This window comes from Aedes aegypti, chromosome 3, assembly GCF_002204515.2.
Source record: "Aedes aegypti strain LVP_AGWG chromosome 3, AaegL5.0 Primary Assembly, whole genome shotgun sequence".
Lineage (NCBI taxonomy): Eukaryota > Metazoa > Arthropoda > Insecta > Diptera > Culicidae > Aedes > Aedes aegypti.
The window spans coordinates 96,304,915-96,324,476 of NC_035109.1; the positions used below are offsets into that span (position 1 = coordinate 96,304,915).

Sequence of the window (19,562 nt, forward strand, 5' to 3'; positions counted from 1 at the left end):
TTAGTGGGGAAACGACGTTCTTCCGAGTTTTTGAAATAAGAAGAGCTCGGTGTTCTAGTTAAAAAGCTGTGATTAGGAAAGTTGATTTTCGGATTGGCGGTGAAGCGAGTAATTGGATAATACGATTATTAGAACTACGATAAAGCCAGGTGAAGTGTGCCGTGAATGACGGTGATTAGTCGAAGAAAGATGATATCGAGCAGATGTATATCACGGAATTGTCGTTAAATGTATAGAAGAAGGTGGGAAGTTATTCCTAAGAAAAGAAATTGCATAGGCAAAATTTGATGATGCATTGCGTTAGACATCGCAATAGAGTCCTAAAGCCATGTCATAATTTCAGTACCGAAAGTTTAAGTTTAGGCCAGAAAAACATGTGTAGTTAATTTTTAAAGATTTTCAAATTTTGGGTATATTTTGTTTTCCGTGTCCCATTCAAAATATCAGATAGGAACCACCCCAGTGTTAAAACTAAAACCCCTGTGGCATTTTTAACGACAAAGTGAACGTCAAACATGATCAAAAGTTTCTAGGTCCATATTTGGAATCATTTTGAAAATTGAAGTTTAAATATGTTATAGTCGTTATTTGAGCTGGAAAGAGTTGTGTTTGATCCTTCGACCTTGACGCTTGCTCCTGCGGGGGCCGGCGATGGAGGCAGGATCAAACATGTCGCGCATCGGTTGAGTAAAGTGAAAAAGTGCCGCGTCACTGTGAGTGTCGACATAAACTCTGATTCATAAATTATTTATGTCTATTTTTTTTTTTCAAAACACCTTCTTTTTTACCTTTATTTTTGTAATTAAAAACAAAAAACAACTTTGAATGGTTCGATACTACAAGTGTAGACTTGCGAAAGGTTCACTTTATTCAACAAACTTTGAAAGATTCGTCACGTCAAGTGTCGGCATAATTTTTCACTACATAGATATTGTTCATATCAAATGAAAATATTATATTTACCGTAATCCGGGGTATCATTGATCAGCGGGGTAACATTGATCGGAAAGACTCATCATGTAAAAAGTTCGTATCATCATTTATTGATGAAATATTTCCAAATCATTAATGGTGCTTCTTTTACTTATATTCATGGGCTATTGAAAGTGAACATTTTTGCGAAAATTGCGTTTACCTTACGCGTAAATTTGTCAACTTTTCGAAACAATGATTTCAATGGGTAAAGATGACACTACCGAAGATTCATGTCTCACATTCGTTCCGCAAACGATATGAGCAAGGAAAATGCGGTTCTTACTAAAAATGGAATCGCTGAAAACGAATCCGTTGTCAAAACTTTCATAAGTATGCTCAATTAGCCAACATTAACGAATTACTGTTAAGAACATAGAAATCCCTCAGGAAATTGCCTAACTTTAGGCGTATTCCGTGGTTCGAGGTGTTTTTAATTTTAAAATAATTCAAAAAGTAAATGATTTGTAAGCGTTTGGCCTTCATATTCGGCTTCGAGGGCCATGGTTTAAGTAAGTAACGTCATTTTCAATATTACCGAACGTTGTTTACTTAGGTGATCAATTATACTCCATATCAGCTAAATCAAAAAATCGCTTAAAACATTTTTTAAAACATCCTTAATTCTTTCAAAAAGCAAAATACAATATGTAGTCACGAGCTATGGGTGGCAGTACTTGTTTTAAAAATATAAAATTTGCAACATTTGCATTTGGAAACGGAATACTTAAGAAATATTCAAAAAAAAAAAAGATCAATGTTACCCCGGATTACGGTACATATAAGCATGTTTATATCTCACAAATCATTATTTATCATGGTCTAATCGTTTATCAAAGTGAATCCTGTGACCCAACGATCCTCCCCATTAACAAACATTCCTCCCAGTAACCTTTGTGGAGATGCAGAGGCAAACACGATCTCCAAATAGCAAAGGTTACACACTAACATTCCTTCCCCCAATCCCACCTGACTGCAAGGACGTGGCCGGCGCCGTTATTGACCCTGTATAAATAGAGGCACTGAATTATGCACACTGAAGAAGATTATGGCCAATCCCAGCCGAACTTCTAGTTGATTCTTTGTGCATTTTCACTGACTTCGGTCAATCACGGAATAGCAACCATTGATATGTGTAGTCAGTCTAAGCTAAGCTAAGTTATAGTCGTTATTTGAGCTGGAAAAATAGCTAAAGTAGTTGCAAGAACATGCTCTTTCGTATTATTAAACAAAAACAAGATTTCATACAAAATTCTAAGTGCTAAACAACACCACCTCATATTAAAGGTGAGCTATCTAGAGTTTCTTGTCCTGTATCCAAGCTTCTTCGGTATGAATCACGTCGATATGGACACCCGGGGCAAAAGTGCCACCTCTAATTTCACGTAGTTCAAATCAATTTTTTGATCCTTAACGCAGGATAAGAATAAATTGAGTACTAATTGAGGGTTGTGTAAATATTACAGTTAAAAAAATAGAAACATGTATTTAACTCACCAACGCAAAAAATGCGAAATATTATAAGAATGTAAGACTGGAAAACAAGGTTTGACTCCCAATAAATGCAAAACATATTTGTTTTTCCGTACAGTATTGATGATTTTCAATTGTTCAATACAGCTGTGAGGAAATTTTTTCGAAAAAGTTCTTTTGACATTAAGTTTTACTTATATAAAAACAGTGTGTCTTATGGGGCAAGAGGGACACCGCAATTTTCTCATATAAAATGACATGAACTTTTATTTTTCTTGTTTAATATTGCATTAAATCAATGCTTCCTACTAAATAAAATCAAAATAAACTATCTTGGACATTCATATTGGTTTCTGAATTTTTTTACTATTATTGTTACAGTCAAAAAAGATGAGAATTAAATTAATTTCGTAAAATTACTGTTTAACTATTTATTTCAACTTTTATCCCTCAGTTTTTATCTTTACTTACTCTAGAATTTATCGTTTAGGTTGGGAAATAATAATATACAAAATTTGTGGCATTTTGCTCTGGTGGTCTTCTTGCCCCGTGCCTCGTTAAAAAACCTCATAAGAAGGGACATTTTCAAAAATCTCAAATCATCATGTAATTCTTATATTTTTGAAATCTATCGATAACATCATTTAGAACAAGAGGTGAGCTTGCCCCTACACTGGAATAATCTTCAAAAATTGTGCTAATCAACCATGATTTGAACCTATATATCTTAGGGTGTCCTTCTTGCCCCCAGCCCCCCTACACCTACCTGCTCTTATGTTTCGAGTACTAGGAACACCACAACGTTGCAAAGCCAACCATGTTGACGCTTCTTGGAAGATTCAGTTTCAGCACTTCTTCAATACGAAGATTTCCGCACCAGCGAATAACTTCTCATTTGATACTGGAGATTCTTCATGATCCCTATCCTGAGTTTAGCAAGAGTTGAACGGTCAGATAGTAGCTATATGCTACAGAAACAGTTTGTTATACGTTTGCTTTGTCGCAAAGCTACTTTGGGTAGGATTCTATGCTAAGCCTATCAATTCGTTGAGCGCGGTTCTTCTTATTCTAGCTCAAAAGCAACTTAAGCGTAGAACAGCTGGACGGCCGCGGCGACCGCTACGTCCAAGCTTTTTTACCACCTCTCGATCGTTGCGACTGCGGCATGTCTCTACAACGAAACGATAATCACTTTGAGCCAGCTTGAAGCCGGGCCCTACACAACTTCTACTGGTACGTGCTCCTTATTAGTTATCTAGCTCCAATGCGCTGTTCAACTCGCGTAACAGCCACCATGCCATCGATCAGCCCCTAACCATCTTTCGCTCTTGTCTTTTCGCTGGTACCGCTTAATATCCTCCGCCTGGGTTATCTATTTGTCATCCATTTGGATAATTCCTGCGATAACGCATACTCCATCCGAAGCTATTGTTGTCTATATAACCTCGTGTCTTGAAGTGTCATCAGTTTAAACACACATACACACAGTCTATTATTTCTGTCACGATATCTTCTTTGCTTCTAGTGTTTCGCTCGTTACCCATCATTTCCATGCTCTCCACCTCACATACCGTTCCAAATATTTACTGAGTATCCACTGCCACTCACATAGCCATCTGCCTTTCGATTCTGCTCTGGTAATAGACACACTACGATAACATTCAACTTCTCTGGTATCATCTCTGCTGGCGTTGAAGGGCCCTCGATCTTTGTTTATAGACTCGGTACGTGTTATTCCTGGGATTGAGGTCTGCTCCATGGCACAGTTGCTTGTAGCATTTGGCATACTCCAGTCTTGCTCTCAGAGCCAGCATCTTGATTTTGAGACAAGTAGCTCGTTGCTTGTTGAGCATGTCATTCCACAAACAAACTGGACACCGTATGCTCCTTGGCATGTTAAAAGCTTCCATTTCCCAATATCGTTCGTAACTTATCCTTCCCAGTATTGCCGCAGTGTTTCGTTGGCTTGCGTGATAGCAGATCTCCAAGTGGTCGCTGTGGGTGCGCTGCTCGCCTGCTTGATACGGCTCTGCAGTATCGATATGTCAAAGACATGGTCGTTTCCGTCCTCTAGAGGGCAAAATACCCTCTGGGGGCCTTCCTTGGCCGAGTGGTTACAGTTCGCGGCTACAAAACACATCCATTCTGAAGGTGTCTGGGTTCGATTCCCGGTCAGTCCAGGACCTTTTCGTAATAGAAATTTCCTTGACTCCCCTGGGCATAGAGTATCATCGTACCTGCCACACGATATACGAATGCGAAAATGGAAACTTTGGCAAAGAAAGCTCTCAGTTATTAACTGTGGAAGTGTTCATAAGAACGCTAAGCTGAGAAGCATGATTTGCCCCAGTAAGGACGTTAATGCCAAGAAGAAGAAGAAGAAGAAGAAGAAGATATTCTGGCAAAATTTACCTGGATTATGCAGCACATTTTGGATCTGTCTGGGCTTTGCATGGTCCTAATCTGTGTTCAAAGCGCAAACAATAATCTGCTTGCTTTTTTACTCGCGGTGTAATTCTCAAGGGTCATTGCTACAATGCAATCACCACCTTCCTTACCTTCGCGGTCTTGTTATCAACGGCCATTGGTAGACGAGTCATAGCTATTGCAAAGTTTCAATGTAACTTCCATGCACCGCTATACATAATCACAGTCTTCAGACACAAGGCTTTCACTTTCACTTCCACTTCCTTATCCAGCGATTCAGCCTTAGGCTCCTTCTGAGCTACCAATCGTAGGGTTCTTCTTGAAGAGTCGTTATTGCAAAGATCAAAAGTCCTTCGAAGCCAGTTTAGATTTGCCTAGATTAGATGAAGGTGATCGTGGAAAATCTCTTCCCGAAACACGATCCAACGTCCTGGCCACCAACGCCGTACCACAGACAAACAGACGTCACACTCCCATCGTTGTCCATCGACTACCTTTTTAACGGTTGATTCGAAAATATGGTAGGTGGCCAATCCGCCACCCGCAGCGCTCACATCGTTTTTGTTCGTGTTTGACGTTTGCTCACTACCGCCATCTGTTGGCGCGTCGGCCAAACACACCGATTTTAGTATTGGGCGTACATGTCCTCGTGCCTATGAATTCGATCGAGATTTGTTCTAAGTGTTACGTCTGTTTGTCTGTGGCCGTACGGTGAAGGCGCTGAAGCAATCGCCGAGGACCGGCAAGTGTCAAACAACGAGATTGTAGAAACGGCAAAACGTCTAAAATCGAAGAAAGCCCCTGGTTTAGACGGTTTACCGAACTTGGCGCTAAAAGCTGCCATCATGGCATATTCGGACATGTTCAGTAAGGTATTGCAGAAGTGTCTTGACGAAGGTAACTTTCCAGGAATATAGAAGATCCAAAAACTGGCACTGCTGCCAAAACCAGGGAAGTCACTGTTGATGAAGTATACAAAAAGTGCACATGGGTTGTCGAAAATGCAGTTTGGATTCCGCAAACGAGTATCGACAGTAGACGCAATTCGAACAATACTCGAATGTGCTGATTAAGCGTCGAAGCAGAAATGATGAGGAGATCGATACTGCGCAGTGGGTACAATAGATGTGAAAAACGCTTTCACCAGCGCACATAATGCAGATCCTCGACTATCTGTGCAAAATCCTGAAGCGCTACTTCCAGAGCAGAATCTTGGTGTACGAAACAAATGAAGAGCAGAAGTCAATGCAAATGACAGCGGGCGTCCCTCAAGATTCCATGTATGATGAAGTCTTGACACTGCGGCTGCCCAAGAAGGTGAAGATTGTTGGTTTTGCGGATGATGCGTTTCTAACGGTGATTATCGAGACGGTGGCAGAAGTGGAGATGTCGATGATGGAAACATTTGACGCAATCGTGGGCCGGATGAGCGGAGTCAAACTGCAGGTGCTGCTAGTCAGCAATTACAAGGTGGTTTAGCACCTCGTTTCTCAGGTCTGCGGACCCCCGGCTTTGTGAAAAGCTCGCTAAAACGAGCACCTTCTAGCGAACCGATTTTATAATGTTTCCAAGCTTGAGAAACAGTGGTTTAGCAGACGGAGGTCAACGTCGGAAGGCATTTGATGGCACCGAAGTGCGTATTGAAGCACCTGGGAGTAATGATCGACGATCGGATAAATTTTAACAGACACGTTGATTACGTATGTGAAAAGTCCAAAAGGGCAATGAGTGCAATAGGGAGAATCATGCCAAGCTTAGGCGAAAAGCTGAACCAAGCGTTCTGCTGACGACAGTGCGAGTTGCGAACGATATCGTCAGATGCTGTATGCGTTATAGCCGGTATGATCCCCATTTGCATCACTTTGGCGGAGAATATCGAGTGCAAACAACGAAGAGACGTTAGAAACGTACGGAAAATAGTCAGAGTCGGATCTATGGCAAGGTAGCAGCACGAATGGTACTGCGCGAAGAAAGGAAGAGGGACTCATCGACTCATCCCAAACCAGTAGACGTGGAAGAAAAGAAAGCATGGAGTGTTTTTGAAAGTTTTTCAAACATCGAGGAGATACCGCACTATGTAGTTCTTGACCCAAGATTCATGGAAGCGCGGAGCCCCGACAACATCGTGCAGAAAATGTGAACAGAGCGATAATGCAATCATGTCGTAGCTGCAATAAAAATGGCAAGAAGACAAGGGCGTCGAGCCACGATCCGAGTAGGATTTGTCGGGGACTAGACTGAGTAGTTAGAGCGTCACGTAGTATCGGTGATGGGTTGTCGGGGCACCTGTGAACCGGAAGTCTTCCTCTACCGGAATCGCCGAACTTATCTCGGCAACAATCCGACCAGCATTGACTTGACGTTTGGGGTAGACTAGATCCGCCATCGGGATTAGTTGAGTAGACCACGAATTACTTACTTGATACTTGATGGGCAACAATTCCTTGCTATTGCGTTGAATCTACGCCGAATAAAGAAGCCTTCTCCATTGGACCCGGTCCTGGGCCAATCGCTTATATTTGCCCTGAACGTTAAGCGACCTTAAATCCTCCTCAACTGCAAAAAGCCATCTGGTGCGCGGCCTTCCACGAGGGCAACGGCCTCTTCCTGGTTCTCTGCTGAATAATAGTTTAGCTTGACGTTCCTCCGACATGCGAGCTACATGTCTAGCCCACCGCAGCCTGCCGTGTTTTATACGCTTAACAATATCCATTAGAGTGGTTCAAAAAATCGTTTTTGCTTCACACCGCTAATTCGATTCTGGATCAAATTCTGAGTGTCCTCCCAAAATTTGAGCTTATTTGGAAAAAAATGAGACTGCACAAAAGGGTTGATTTATATCCAGTCACAAATTCTTCAGCAGTGCTCATTTAACTTCTGAACAGGCAACATTGCTGCACCTGGCGCGAAAGATAGCACGCACAAATCATGGCTACTATGTTTTACTGCATATATCCAGTGATGCCTGAAGAGCAGCCCAATAATTATAGCCAAAGTTTTACAAGTCATTCAAAAATCGATAACTAATTACTGGGGCGTCCGATTCAAAAACGGTCTTCTGCAAAGTTGTTGCTGATGAATGTATCTCACAGTATCAGCGTTGTTCTAATCTCCAAGAGCACATGGGCAAACACTATGACCGATTGAATGAATTGGTTGCTTTCCCCATAGTAATTCCCATACAAACTTTAAAGGGCTAGTGCAGTCTCAGTTTTATCCAAATGAGCTCAAATTTGGGGAGAAAACTCAGAATTTGATCTAGAATCGATTTAGCGGTGTGGAGCAAAAACGATTTTTTGAACCACTCTAATATCCATTTCATATTAGACTTGGTATAACTCGTGATTTATGCGACGCCGCCAGATGCCATTGTCCAATTTACCGCCGAGTATTGTTCTCAGCACTTTACGTTCAAAGACCCCAAAAGCTCTCCGGTCGAACTCTTGCAACGTCCAAGATTCGTGGCCGTACAGAGCTACCGAAAGAATTAGAGTCTTGTACAATTCTTCAACTACTTCAAAAATATCACCACCTATCACCACCTCACTACCAACATCACCTATGGGCCCACGATGTCTACCAGCGACCATGTACTTTGTCTTTGTGGTAATAATAATGAGTCCAATTCGCGTTGTCTCCCTTTTAAAAGGCACGTATGCCTCTTTCACGGCTCGGCGATCAATCGCGATTATGTCGATATCGTCCGCAAAACCAAGGAGCATATACGAACGTGTGATAATAGTGCCATTCATATGCACGCAAGCTCTCCTTATTGCTCCTTCTAACGCTATGTTGAACAAAAGGTTTGAAAGTGCATCGCCCTGCTTCCATCCGTCTAAGGTTACAAAGGATGTTGAAATCTCATCCGCAACCCGTATACTTGATTTCGATCCTTCCAACGTTGCACGAATCAGTCTAATCAACTACGTCGGAAAACCATGTTCCATCATTATTTCCCACAACTCGTTTCTTTTAACTGAATCGTACGCCGCCTTGAAATCAATGAACAGATGATGAGTCTGCAAGTTGTACTCCCGGAATTTATCGAGGATCTGTCGCAGGGTAAACATTTGATCCGACGTCGATGGGCCCTCACGAAAACCAGCTTGGTATTCGCCGACGAAGGACTCTTCAAGCGGTCTCAATCTGTTGAACAGAATACGTGACATTATTTTGTACGCCGAATTGAGGAGTGTTATTCCTCGGTAATTGGCGCATTCCAATCTATGCCCTTTTTTGAAGAGAGGGCAAATAAAGCCATCCATCCAGCTAGCTGGCAGTTCTTCTTCCTCCCATATCCTTAGTAGTATATGGTGAATTATTCTATGCTGCTGCTCACTACCGTGCTTGAGAAGTTCGGCCGGAAGCTCATCCTTCCCAGCAGCCTTGTTGTTCTTCAGCTCTTTAATAGCCTTCTTAACCTCATCTAGATGTGGAGGCTCCACAGCTTGGCCATTTTTGTCGATGTTCATTCTGTTCTCCGATGCTCTATCGTTCCCTACATTCAGTAACGTTTCGAAGTGCTCTTTCCACCAGGCAGCCACCATCGTTTTATCAGTCAGCAAATCAGCTTCACGGTCGTTGCACATGACGGGAGACGGCGCTGACTTTCTCCACACGCCATTGACAGTTTCATAGAATCGTTGCATAACGTTCTGTTGCATACAGTTTTGCGCCGCGGCTATCACGTTCTCACCATACTCTTTTTTCTTCCTGCGATGGATTAGCTTTTCGACTGATCTTACTTCCCTGTACCGCTCTCTGTTCAGCCTGGTACCAGACACTAATATCCGACGTCTGGCCACGTTCTTCTCATCCGTCACCCTCTGGCATTCCTCGTCGAACCATAAAATTCTGGGGCGTCTTCGAGCAGTACCTATCACTTCTCGCGCTGTTTCGCTCATCACTCCATGGATTGCATCCCATAGATTATTGAGGTCTTCGCTCACATTGACCTCATTTATCCGCTCGTCCAGCTTTTGCTGGTATGCAGCTGTAACACCGTCTGCTGAGAAGCGCTGGATATTGAATCGCATTGTTCGCTGTGCACGGTGTGTTTCGTAGAGCAATTTCAAAACAAAAAATTCGGCATGTCTGAAATTTTGACACAAGAAAGCCATGATTTGCCCCTTTCATTTGCAACCAGAACGAAAATAATCGGTCGGGGGGTCTGGAACAATATTTTTTTTTCAATTTTTTACGAAGTTTGGGATATAACTGAACCTTAGTATAAGGACCTTGGGTCGTTTTTGACCCATTTCAAAATTCAAATCATTGTAACTTTTGATTAAAATAACCTAGCAATTTGACGTTTTCTGACAAATAGGTATTTTTTTGTGGGATCATTTATTTTTGCGGAAACAAAAGTTTTGTATGTCCTCTTAGGGAGTTACAAATTGTGACTTAGGGTCTTTTTCGACCCGAGAATTCAAACAGCTCGAAAAAATCAGTGTGTTGACTGAATTTAGTTCTGTTGGGCTGAAATGAAACACATGTCGATTTTCGGAAACCCATCCGGAGATCTGGAGTTGTGTCATTGTGGCCACCGGGAACCTGCTACATCTGAAAAAAAGTCCTTTAATTTGACAACCTGTATTTTCGTAGCTAAACAAGTAATCTGAAGCGTCCTCATATTGTTGAATAGGTATTTACGTGGACTGTAAATAGAGATTCTCAAATCATTCAGTTATTCATACCCGGTTCCGGAAACCCGGAACATCCGAAAAGTAAGTTTCCATCGCAGTTTTGTGTGTGTAATTCACATCGGTACTCTTCGGTTGACGGATATTTTGTCATAAAATTTATCTGTAATAAAGAACCAATTATCGGTACACATCCCTTGAAAAACTCGGTCCAATATGGTTCATTCGGAACCGGTTCCTGGAGACCCGGAAGGTAGCCAATCTGGACAATTCGATGAAATTACTCGGATTGATGCCAAAAAACCAAATGAATTTTGTCCAACTCATAACGATTTATCATGTTTGAATGTATTTTGCCAAAAGAATGAATTAATGGGTTTTCTGGTCCTTTTGGAGCACCGAAATGACCACCGGAAAACTCGTAATATGGGACCACTAGGTTTCAACACCAAAACTAGGCATGCGACAGCTCAAACTTCATGATTTTGTATCACTGTGACTCTTCTAAATCAATTATAGCGCCAACTCGAACGTCGTTTGATGGAAGATTAGCATCAAAAGTCGTTCGAGCTGGCGCTTTCATAAGTTTTGAACACAACAAAGCTATACAAAACATAGTAGGTAGCCGGATCCTATTCTTGGATTTTTTGATTCACTTCTGCAGCGGAGTTTTTCGAAAACTACTGGGCTCATATTTGGCCACAATATGTGACGCATTGAAGCGCCTCTAATGGCAAAGTTTTAGACAATTCGGCCGACAAAACCCCCCATGCCAAAGTGAATCATGGAAGTGCCCAATAAGCTCTGCATCCTACTTGAGATCTGCTGAATATATATAGCAAACAAGTCTGTATGCACTGAAGTTCACCTTTTTTGATGTAATCGATTCACTTGATATATTTGTTAAAGCTTCGTATGATTTCGTTGTTAAGCTAGTAAAATCGTAACATTTTCTAAGCTGATTGAATGTATTTGTTTGATGAATTTTATGTAGTATAGAATTTCGTACAACTCTAATAAAACTATGCTAAAACTAAACATTACAGCACTTATTGAGACCTCTAAGCAAAATGTTACGATCGCACGATCAATCTTTCACAGGTAGAATTGTTATGTATAAAATTTTTCGATGTTTGTATGAATTCATTTGCACTTTTTCTACCATCAATTTAAAAAGTAAGTGTATATTCGCCAGCATTATTATTAGTAGTTTTATCTTTATTTACGAGATTTTCAGCCCTAGACTGGCTGCTAATCTGAGAATATTTGTCAGCAATTCTGTTTGTTTTACCATCGCAAATTAAGAGAAGAACTAGCTTAAAAGTTAAAATTCTTGTTAATAAAGAAATAAAAAAAAAAAAAAAACCATCGCAAACAAAAGTAATGTACCGTCAATTCTCAGTACAAACACATGGACAATAGTGTCCACATTGCATTGCTATTGCAATTGGGTTGGAATATAAGGCTATACATGAGGACTTTTCGTGATAGGACTGACAGCTGAAAGTGTGAATGCAACCGAAATGAAAGAGTAAATAAATCATGCGAGTGTTATCGGAGCTTTACATTTTTCTTTGTAATCGAAAGACACTCCGATCGTGAAATGTCAAAAGCACATGGTAAACAAAAAAAAACAGCTGATCGCAGTTGTCTCATGGATTGCCTTATTGGATTTATGAAATGTTATATAGGCCTATTCACATGACGTCTCAAATCAGCTGATCGGGAAGCACTTTGACAGTAACTGTTCTTCTATGAAAATGACAGGCCCGCGTTAGCACCGGTCCTCCACCGATGTAAACAAATGCATAGACGGATCTGTCACATGAAAAGGCCTATTGGCACAAATGTGAACTTGTCAATTTTCTAGAATCTATGACATAAGGTCGAAAGGGCAAAAGATCGAAAAGGAATAAAGAGGGGATAAAAGGTCAAAAATATTTTTTCAAAAATGATTTAATTTCACATAATGCAAACCTTTGGTGCTTTTGCATTTTCGACCATTTGTCTTGTCTTCTTTTTGTCTTTCGACCTATTGTCCTTTAGACCTTTTGTCTTTCGATCGCTCATTCCTAAACCAAGTCTGAAAGATGAATATTGCTCTTGAGTTACAAATAAGAATTGAAAAGAGGTTGTTTGACATACTTAGTTTTAAAAGCAATGTAAATTTCAACAATGGATAAAAGCAAAAGAGAGGTAACTCAAAAATTTAAATTTCGGCCTTGGCCTGTAAATTTGTGGGCTGTCTAGTATATAATCTACATAATATTGACACTGGATTTTTGCAACATTTACATCTAAATCCATTTAAACAGTTCACCCCACCAAAATTTATTAATTTACGGTGCATTTAAAATGTTATTACAAACAACAAAATTTCAAAAAAAAAAATTGCGCTAGACTCCCCGATGGATTATTTTCATTTTAGCAGCAAATGAAAGAGGAAGGTCTTGTCTTTCATTGGTCCAAATTTGGGACATGCCGAATTTTTTGTTATAAAGTTACATGAAAAAGACACCGTGTGTGATCTTGAATTCGCTGCAGTTGATAACCGCGCTCGAATTTAAATGACAACGAGGGGCCCAGATAGCCGTAGCGGTAAACGCGCAGCTATTCAGCAACACCAAGCTGAGGGTCGTGGGTTCGAATCCCACCGGTCGAGAATCTTTTCGGGTTGGAAATTTTCTCGACCTCCCAGGGCATAGAGTATAATCGTTCCTGCCACACGATATACACATGCAAAAAGGGTCTTTGGCATAGTAAGCTCTCAGTTAATACCTGTGGAAGTGCTCATAAGAACACTAAGCTGAGAAGCAGGCTCTGTCCCAGTGAGGACGTAACGCCAGAAAGAAGAAGAGGTAGTGATCCGAATCAATGTTAGGACCCCTGAAACTCCTAACATCGATGACATTTGAGAAATGTCGGCCATCCACCAGAATATGGTCTATCTGGTTGCATATACAGTATTGGCCAAAACATTTGCAACTTTTTCGATTTTCCATACAAAATGACCAACTTTGGTAAGCTATATCTCAGTTATTTATGGACCGATTTGAAAGAAATTTTGGCAGAAAATCAGACATTACTTGAATTTCAACATATATTTTTGGATGATTTTTCCAATCACAAGTTTATGAGCAGTAACGGTCTGACTAAAGTGTATTTTTTGACGATTTTTTATAAATGACATAACTAAACACTTTGAAGAAATAGCTTCATGGTATCTTCTGCAAAGTTGTAGATTTTAACAAGATGAAGAAGTTTGTTGAAGACAGTTTTTGTGTAGGGCTATCAGATTTTGAGATAAATAGTTTTGAATTTTTTGTCGAAAATTACACTTTAGTTAAACCGTTATTACTTATAAACTCGTGATTGGAAAAATTATTCAAAAATATATGTTAAAATTCAAGTTATATCTGATGTTCTGTGAAAATTTCATTCGAATCGGTTCATAAATAACTGAGATCTAGCTTACCAAAGTTGGTCATTTTGTATGGAAAATCGAAAAAGTTGCAAATGTTTTGTCCAATACTGTATCACCATTTGGATGCTTCCAGGTGTGCTTCCGAATATCCTTTCGTGCAAAGTAGGTACTGATGATGGCCATCCTCCTGGCAGCAGCGAAAGTCACTAGTCGTGAGCCGTTCTCATTGGTAACGGAATGAAGACTCTACTTACCGATGATCGGACGGAAAAAGTCCTCTATTCCAACCTGCGCGTTCGCATTTCCGATGACGATTTTTACGTCGTGTTTTGGGCACTCTCCATAGGTCATAGAACGCGTCCTTCACGTCATCAGGTTTGTCGTTCGTCGGTGCATAGATGTTGATCAGGCTGTAGTTGCAGAATTTGTCCCGTATCCTCAGTACACTGATTCGCTCGTTAATCGGTTTCCACTTCATAACGCGTTTCATATGCTTCCCCATCACTAAGAAACCGACTCAATGTTCTGCCTTATCGCCGCCGCTGTGGTAGATGTTATATTTGAACGTAGTGTTGGCGATGGGATCAACCACCCGAAATTCACGTTCTCCAGATCTAGGCCGCCGCACTTCTTGAATAGCGGCCACGCCCACTCCAACCTTCTGCAGTTTACGAGCCAAAAGGCTCGCTCGTCCTGGTTCATTTAACGTTCTTACATTCCAGGTACCGAGTTTCCAATCATAGTCCTTATTTCGTTGCCAGGTCGGTTGCCGAAAATATAGTTCGTTATTTCTTCTTTCTCCATTTTTCGTGGTAAAAGATAAATTCGGTATGCTACCTTACCAGAATTGCGCTACCTACATCACGTTGATGGAGCTGCCTCCTTAGGTTAGTTGACGTGATACAACATTTCATACTCAGCCGCTGGATACCAGAACAGACGCTGTTTGAGACGCACCTCCTGGTGAATAGACGCTCGGGACGCACCCCCTCACTCTAGCTGATGTCAGAAGGACAACACTACCCAGGTTGAACTACCAGTTACGTACGCAACCCTTAGCTGGCGGTCTTTGTCATCGTTTGACCCGTGGAAGCGTGAGGGACTTGCGAGGACCAGAGCTATGTTGGACGCTTCTTCCTGGTTGTCAACTCACCATTTTACAACCCAGACCACGACTTAGCACTGGCAAATGGTTGTCGGTGCGTCTATTAACCGGAAGTTTCCCTTCGTCGGAATCACAAGACCGACGCATTTGCCCGGATAGTATCGGTTCGGAAGATCTTCCGCCGCCGGGGAAACCTTCCCAGACAACCAAAATGTACGCATAACGAAATCACCTGGAGGCTTTGTATGTGCAACATTTCACTTATAAAATGTCACGAAAAGGCCTTCTACGTACAAGAGTGGAGGCGATATGCGTGCATATATTATGTGATGAATAATAATATACAATGCGACTGTATAAATATTCTACCGAACTAACCTGTGATCTTATGCGACTTAACTTATGATAACAAATGATGATTTGACAGCTGCTACGGATTGATTCGACTTACTTTGTACGAGTATACGAGACGAAACAAATTGTACAAATGAACTCAGAAAAGAAGTGTTTTATGCGAGGAAACTCATCAATCTGACGAGTTTATCCACGGTGTTTTGCGGGTTTGATGTAATTAGTATGAATAAACGAGTTATAATGTGAACTTTCATGCGATTTCTGGTTGTCTGGGTTCGTCGGAGTAGGATAGATCCTCCGCCGGGGAATATTGCGAGTAGTACGTAGCGTATCACTGGCTTGAGTCGTCGGAGAGCCAGTGAATCGGAAGCCATCCTCCAACCGGAATCGCTGGGCCGATTTTGGCTCGACGAAAAGGCGTACAGGCATCAATAAGCGTCCAGTTCCCTGAAGTAATACTAAGAAATAGTTCCTGGGGGACATCGGACTTATAGCCTAAGCCAAAAAAAGGTGGCGTGGTAAAGTCGTTTCCCCCTTTTGTCTCTGTAACACACTCGAGACGTGCATCCGAAAGAGACCGTTAAGCAATAGACCGTTGAGTGAGAATCACATAGCATAGACCCCATTAAAATCCCAGATAACCGGGTAAGGTGCTAAAGGTGCGAAAATTCTATTTAAAAAGGGGCATTGCTCTTCTTCTCCACAATAGGTGCTCTTTTGTGGAATTCCACTCAATCTACTACTACTACTGGATTCCGTAGATTAACTTTTACTGTTACTTTTGCTACTACTACTATTGGTTCTTCTTCTGTTGTCATCGTTGGTGGTGAGATCAGAAAACCAATTCAGGCGTATGGACTAATCACATTGCTTGCGTTGTCGTTGTTGTCATCTCATGTTGTAGGGTCCCCCTCATAACTGTTATCTTATAAGTACCGAGTTCAAAGTTGGATCGCCACTGGTCACGAATTTATATTTGAGTTTTTTTTTTCATTGACTAAGTTTACTTACATAGACGTGATAAGTATTAAACGTTTTAGAAGGCTTGTCAAGGTTAAATCGTGATGGCCACAAACTTTCCATTACTTCACTTTCTTGGATGTTTTAAAACATTTTCGTAAACAAGTCTTGAGCTCCCATCTCTACTGATAATAATTTAAGAGGTTAGGACGAAACGTCTGGAAGAAAAATATCTGCGAATCTTCAAGTTTTTCTAAAAACTTCTTCTGCAGGCTTTAAGATTTACTGGTGAACTAAGTGTTTTCTTAGATTATAACGCATCCACAGTTTATTGATTATGTTTCCATTAGGATCCGCGTAATCACTTGAAGAATATAAGGCCTATAATCCAGATTAAACTTTGTTCTTTTCTATCGCTTGTTTTACTTTCTATTGGTGTATCTAACAATATGATATCCCTTTCAGAGTCCGGGAATACCGATCACAGGAAGCCGCCGGTGGGCTCCCAGTCCTCTACCTGAACGCCGGAGACACTTACACCGGTACGCCATGGTTCGCCGTGTATAAGGATAACATTACCGCTTCATTCCTGAACATTCTGAAACCAGATGCCATTGTAAGTACCCGTTTCGTCTATCCGCTTCACCAATTCTAACCGGAATTCTCCCAAACAGTCTCTCGGCAATCATGAGTTCGACAACGGGGTTGAAGGAATCGTCCCGTTCCTGAATGAAGTGGAATTCCCGGTGCTGACGGCCAACCTGGATCTTTCGCAAACGCCATCGATGCAGCAGGCAAAATCGCTGTTCCCATCCACGGTGTTCGTCAAGGACGGAGTCAAAATTGGAGTCATCGGTTATCTGACGCCGGAGACCAAGCAGCTCACCGCGACCAATACGGTGGACTTCATCGACGAGATCGTTGCCATCAAGTAAGTTCGGAAACCTCCAAGATTGCTTTAAAATAGTGAATTTAATCCTGATATACTCATTTACAGCAAAGAAGCGGAAGTCCTCAAAGCCCAAGGAGTAAAAATCCTGATCGCATTAGGTCACAGTGGTTTGGAGCGGGATCGAGAAATTGCTGCCAGTTGTCCGGATATCGACATCGTCATTGGAGGACATTCGCACACGTTCCTCTACTCAGGAACAGTCCCTGACATTGATCCATCGGAAGGTCCTTACCCGGTTATGGTGAAGAACAGCGAAGGTCGAGATGTTCCGGTCGTTCAAGCTTATGCCTACACCAAATACCTGGGCTACATGAAGGTTGAGTTCGATGCCGACGGAAAGCTGGTGTCGTTCGATGGCAAACCAATTCTGCTGAATGGAGCCGTGGATCGGGACTCGGATGTTCTGCAGCTGCTGGAAGTGTATCGTCCGGGAATTCTGGCACTGGATGAGGTTATTGGACAGACAAGGGTGCTCCTGGATGCAACCAGATGTCGATTCGAGGAGTGCAACATTGGAAATATGATTGCGGACTCCATGGTGATGACCTACACCATGTCCCGTGATGAATCCAGTCAATACTGGACGGATGCTGCAATTGCCTTTGTCCAGGGTGGAGGTATACGGGCTTCGATTGAGGTTGGACAAGATGGCAACATCACCAAGAAGGATTTGAAAACGGTTCTGCCTTTTGGAAATGCAATCATTTTGGCTGAGGTCACCGGAGAGACGATTAGAAAAATGTTGGAGCGAAGTGTCTACAGGTATGATGGAAAGAATGGCCACGGAGAATTCTTGCAGATGGCAGGAGTTCACGTAGTCTACGACTTGAGCAAACCACCAGGACAACGTGTTTCTTCGGTAGAGGTACGGTGCGCTCGGTGCACGACTCCTTCCTTCTCTCCTCTCTACGACTACGACCGGTACAAGATCATCATCAGTCAGTTCCTGTGGGAAGGTGGCGATGGATACGACATGTTCAGCGGCCGTAACTTCCAGGTCCTGGAATGGGGAGAGTACGAGATGACTGAAGAATATCTGAAGAGCTTCTCGCCCATCTATCCGGCCATCGAGTGGCGAATCGTTATGAACGGGGAAGTCGATCTGGAACATATGACTACGGTGACGGAAACACCCACAACAACGGTGGCCGGAAGTACTACCGAGAATGACGATGGTGCGGCCGGAGGTCTTAAGGCGACGACGATTACCGTCGTGGCACTAGCATTTGTTTGTATGTTACAAAGAGTTTTTATGTGATAGGGGATAGTGGGGCGTAAAATGTTTTAACTCAGGTTAAAAATAGTTGCACTTGCTGTGAAAAGTATTCCTATAGGACTAAGTACAAATGTGACACAATGTGCTGCAAGTTTTAATGAAATGGCCTCATTATTTAACGGAAAGAAAATCCAGGAGGGTGCTCATGGTGAGCATAAGCATGGCTGACTGCTTCGTAATTTCACTCCGTGATTGATCAGAAAAATTCAGGAGGGTCCTCATGGTGAAAAAAGAAGCTAATGTGTAGATTGATTAACCTTCATCCAGCCAAATCACAAAATTAGTTGAGAATTTCTCCGCTAGGTGGCGCTAGTAACAATTTTTCTTCAATCATCTATATCTAAAGATCCTGATAAGCTAATAAAATTAGTTGAGAATTTCTCCGCTAGGTGACGCTAGTAACAATTTTCTTCAATCTTCTATATCTAAAGATCCTGGTGAAGTAGAAGGTTGGTGTATTCGGCAAAGTTGTTCGGCAGACCAAAAGCTATCCGGCAGTAATAATCTTTATTGGAAAATTTATCCGCTAGGTGGCGCAAATTACAAATTTTCTTCAATCTTCTATATCTCAAGATCCTGATGATCTAGAAGGTTGATATCTTTGGCAAAGTTGTTCAGCAGATCAAGGGCTATCTGGCAGCTACAAATCTAATTGGGAATTTATCCGCTAAGTGGCGTTAGTAACAAATTATCTTCATTTTATTTTATTTTATTTTATTTGATGTATCAAAAGTTAACAAGAAGATCAATGTTGGGTTGCTCCAGTTTGTCTTCGGCAAAGTTGTTCACATCGTGCCGAAAATTTTAAATTCTCATATTTTATGTTCGAGATTTTTTACGCTTGATTTGTAACTTACGCAGCTCAACAGCCACAATACATGAGTTGGATCATTAATTTGTTTTATATGCTTTTTTCACTCAAAGCCTTATATATTTTATTTACGAGATATTTTGGTGGAGCCTTCCTTCGCCGAGTG

General features: G+C 41.5%; 1 protein-coding gene across 2 annotated transcripts in view; it reads left to right on the forward strand.

The window, feature by feature from the left end:
• The window catches only part of LOC5574223 (protein 5NUC), a 57,369-nt gene extending 38,686 nt beyond the window's left edge, over window positions 1-18,683 (forward strand). For both annotated transcript variants that reach the window (XM_021848633.1, XM_021848634.1), the window contains exons 3-5: window positions 16,823-16,973; window positions 17,032-17,288; window positions 17,355-18,683. In XM_021848633.1, the coding sequence (XP_021704325.1) occupies window positions 16,823-16,973; window positions 17,032-17,288; window positions 17,355-18,567 (1,621 nt within the window). In that variant the 3' untranslated portion in view covers window positions 18,568-18,683. The remainder of the gene's footprint in view (window positions 1-16,822; window positions 16,974-17,031; window positions 17,289-17,354) is intronic.
• Window positions 18,684-19,562: the final 879 nt, after the last annotated feature.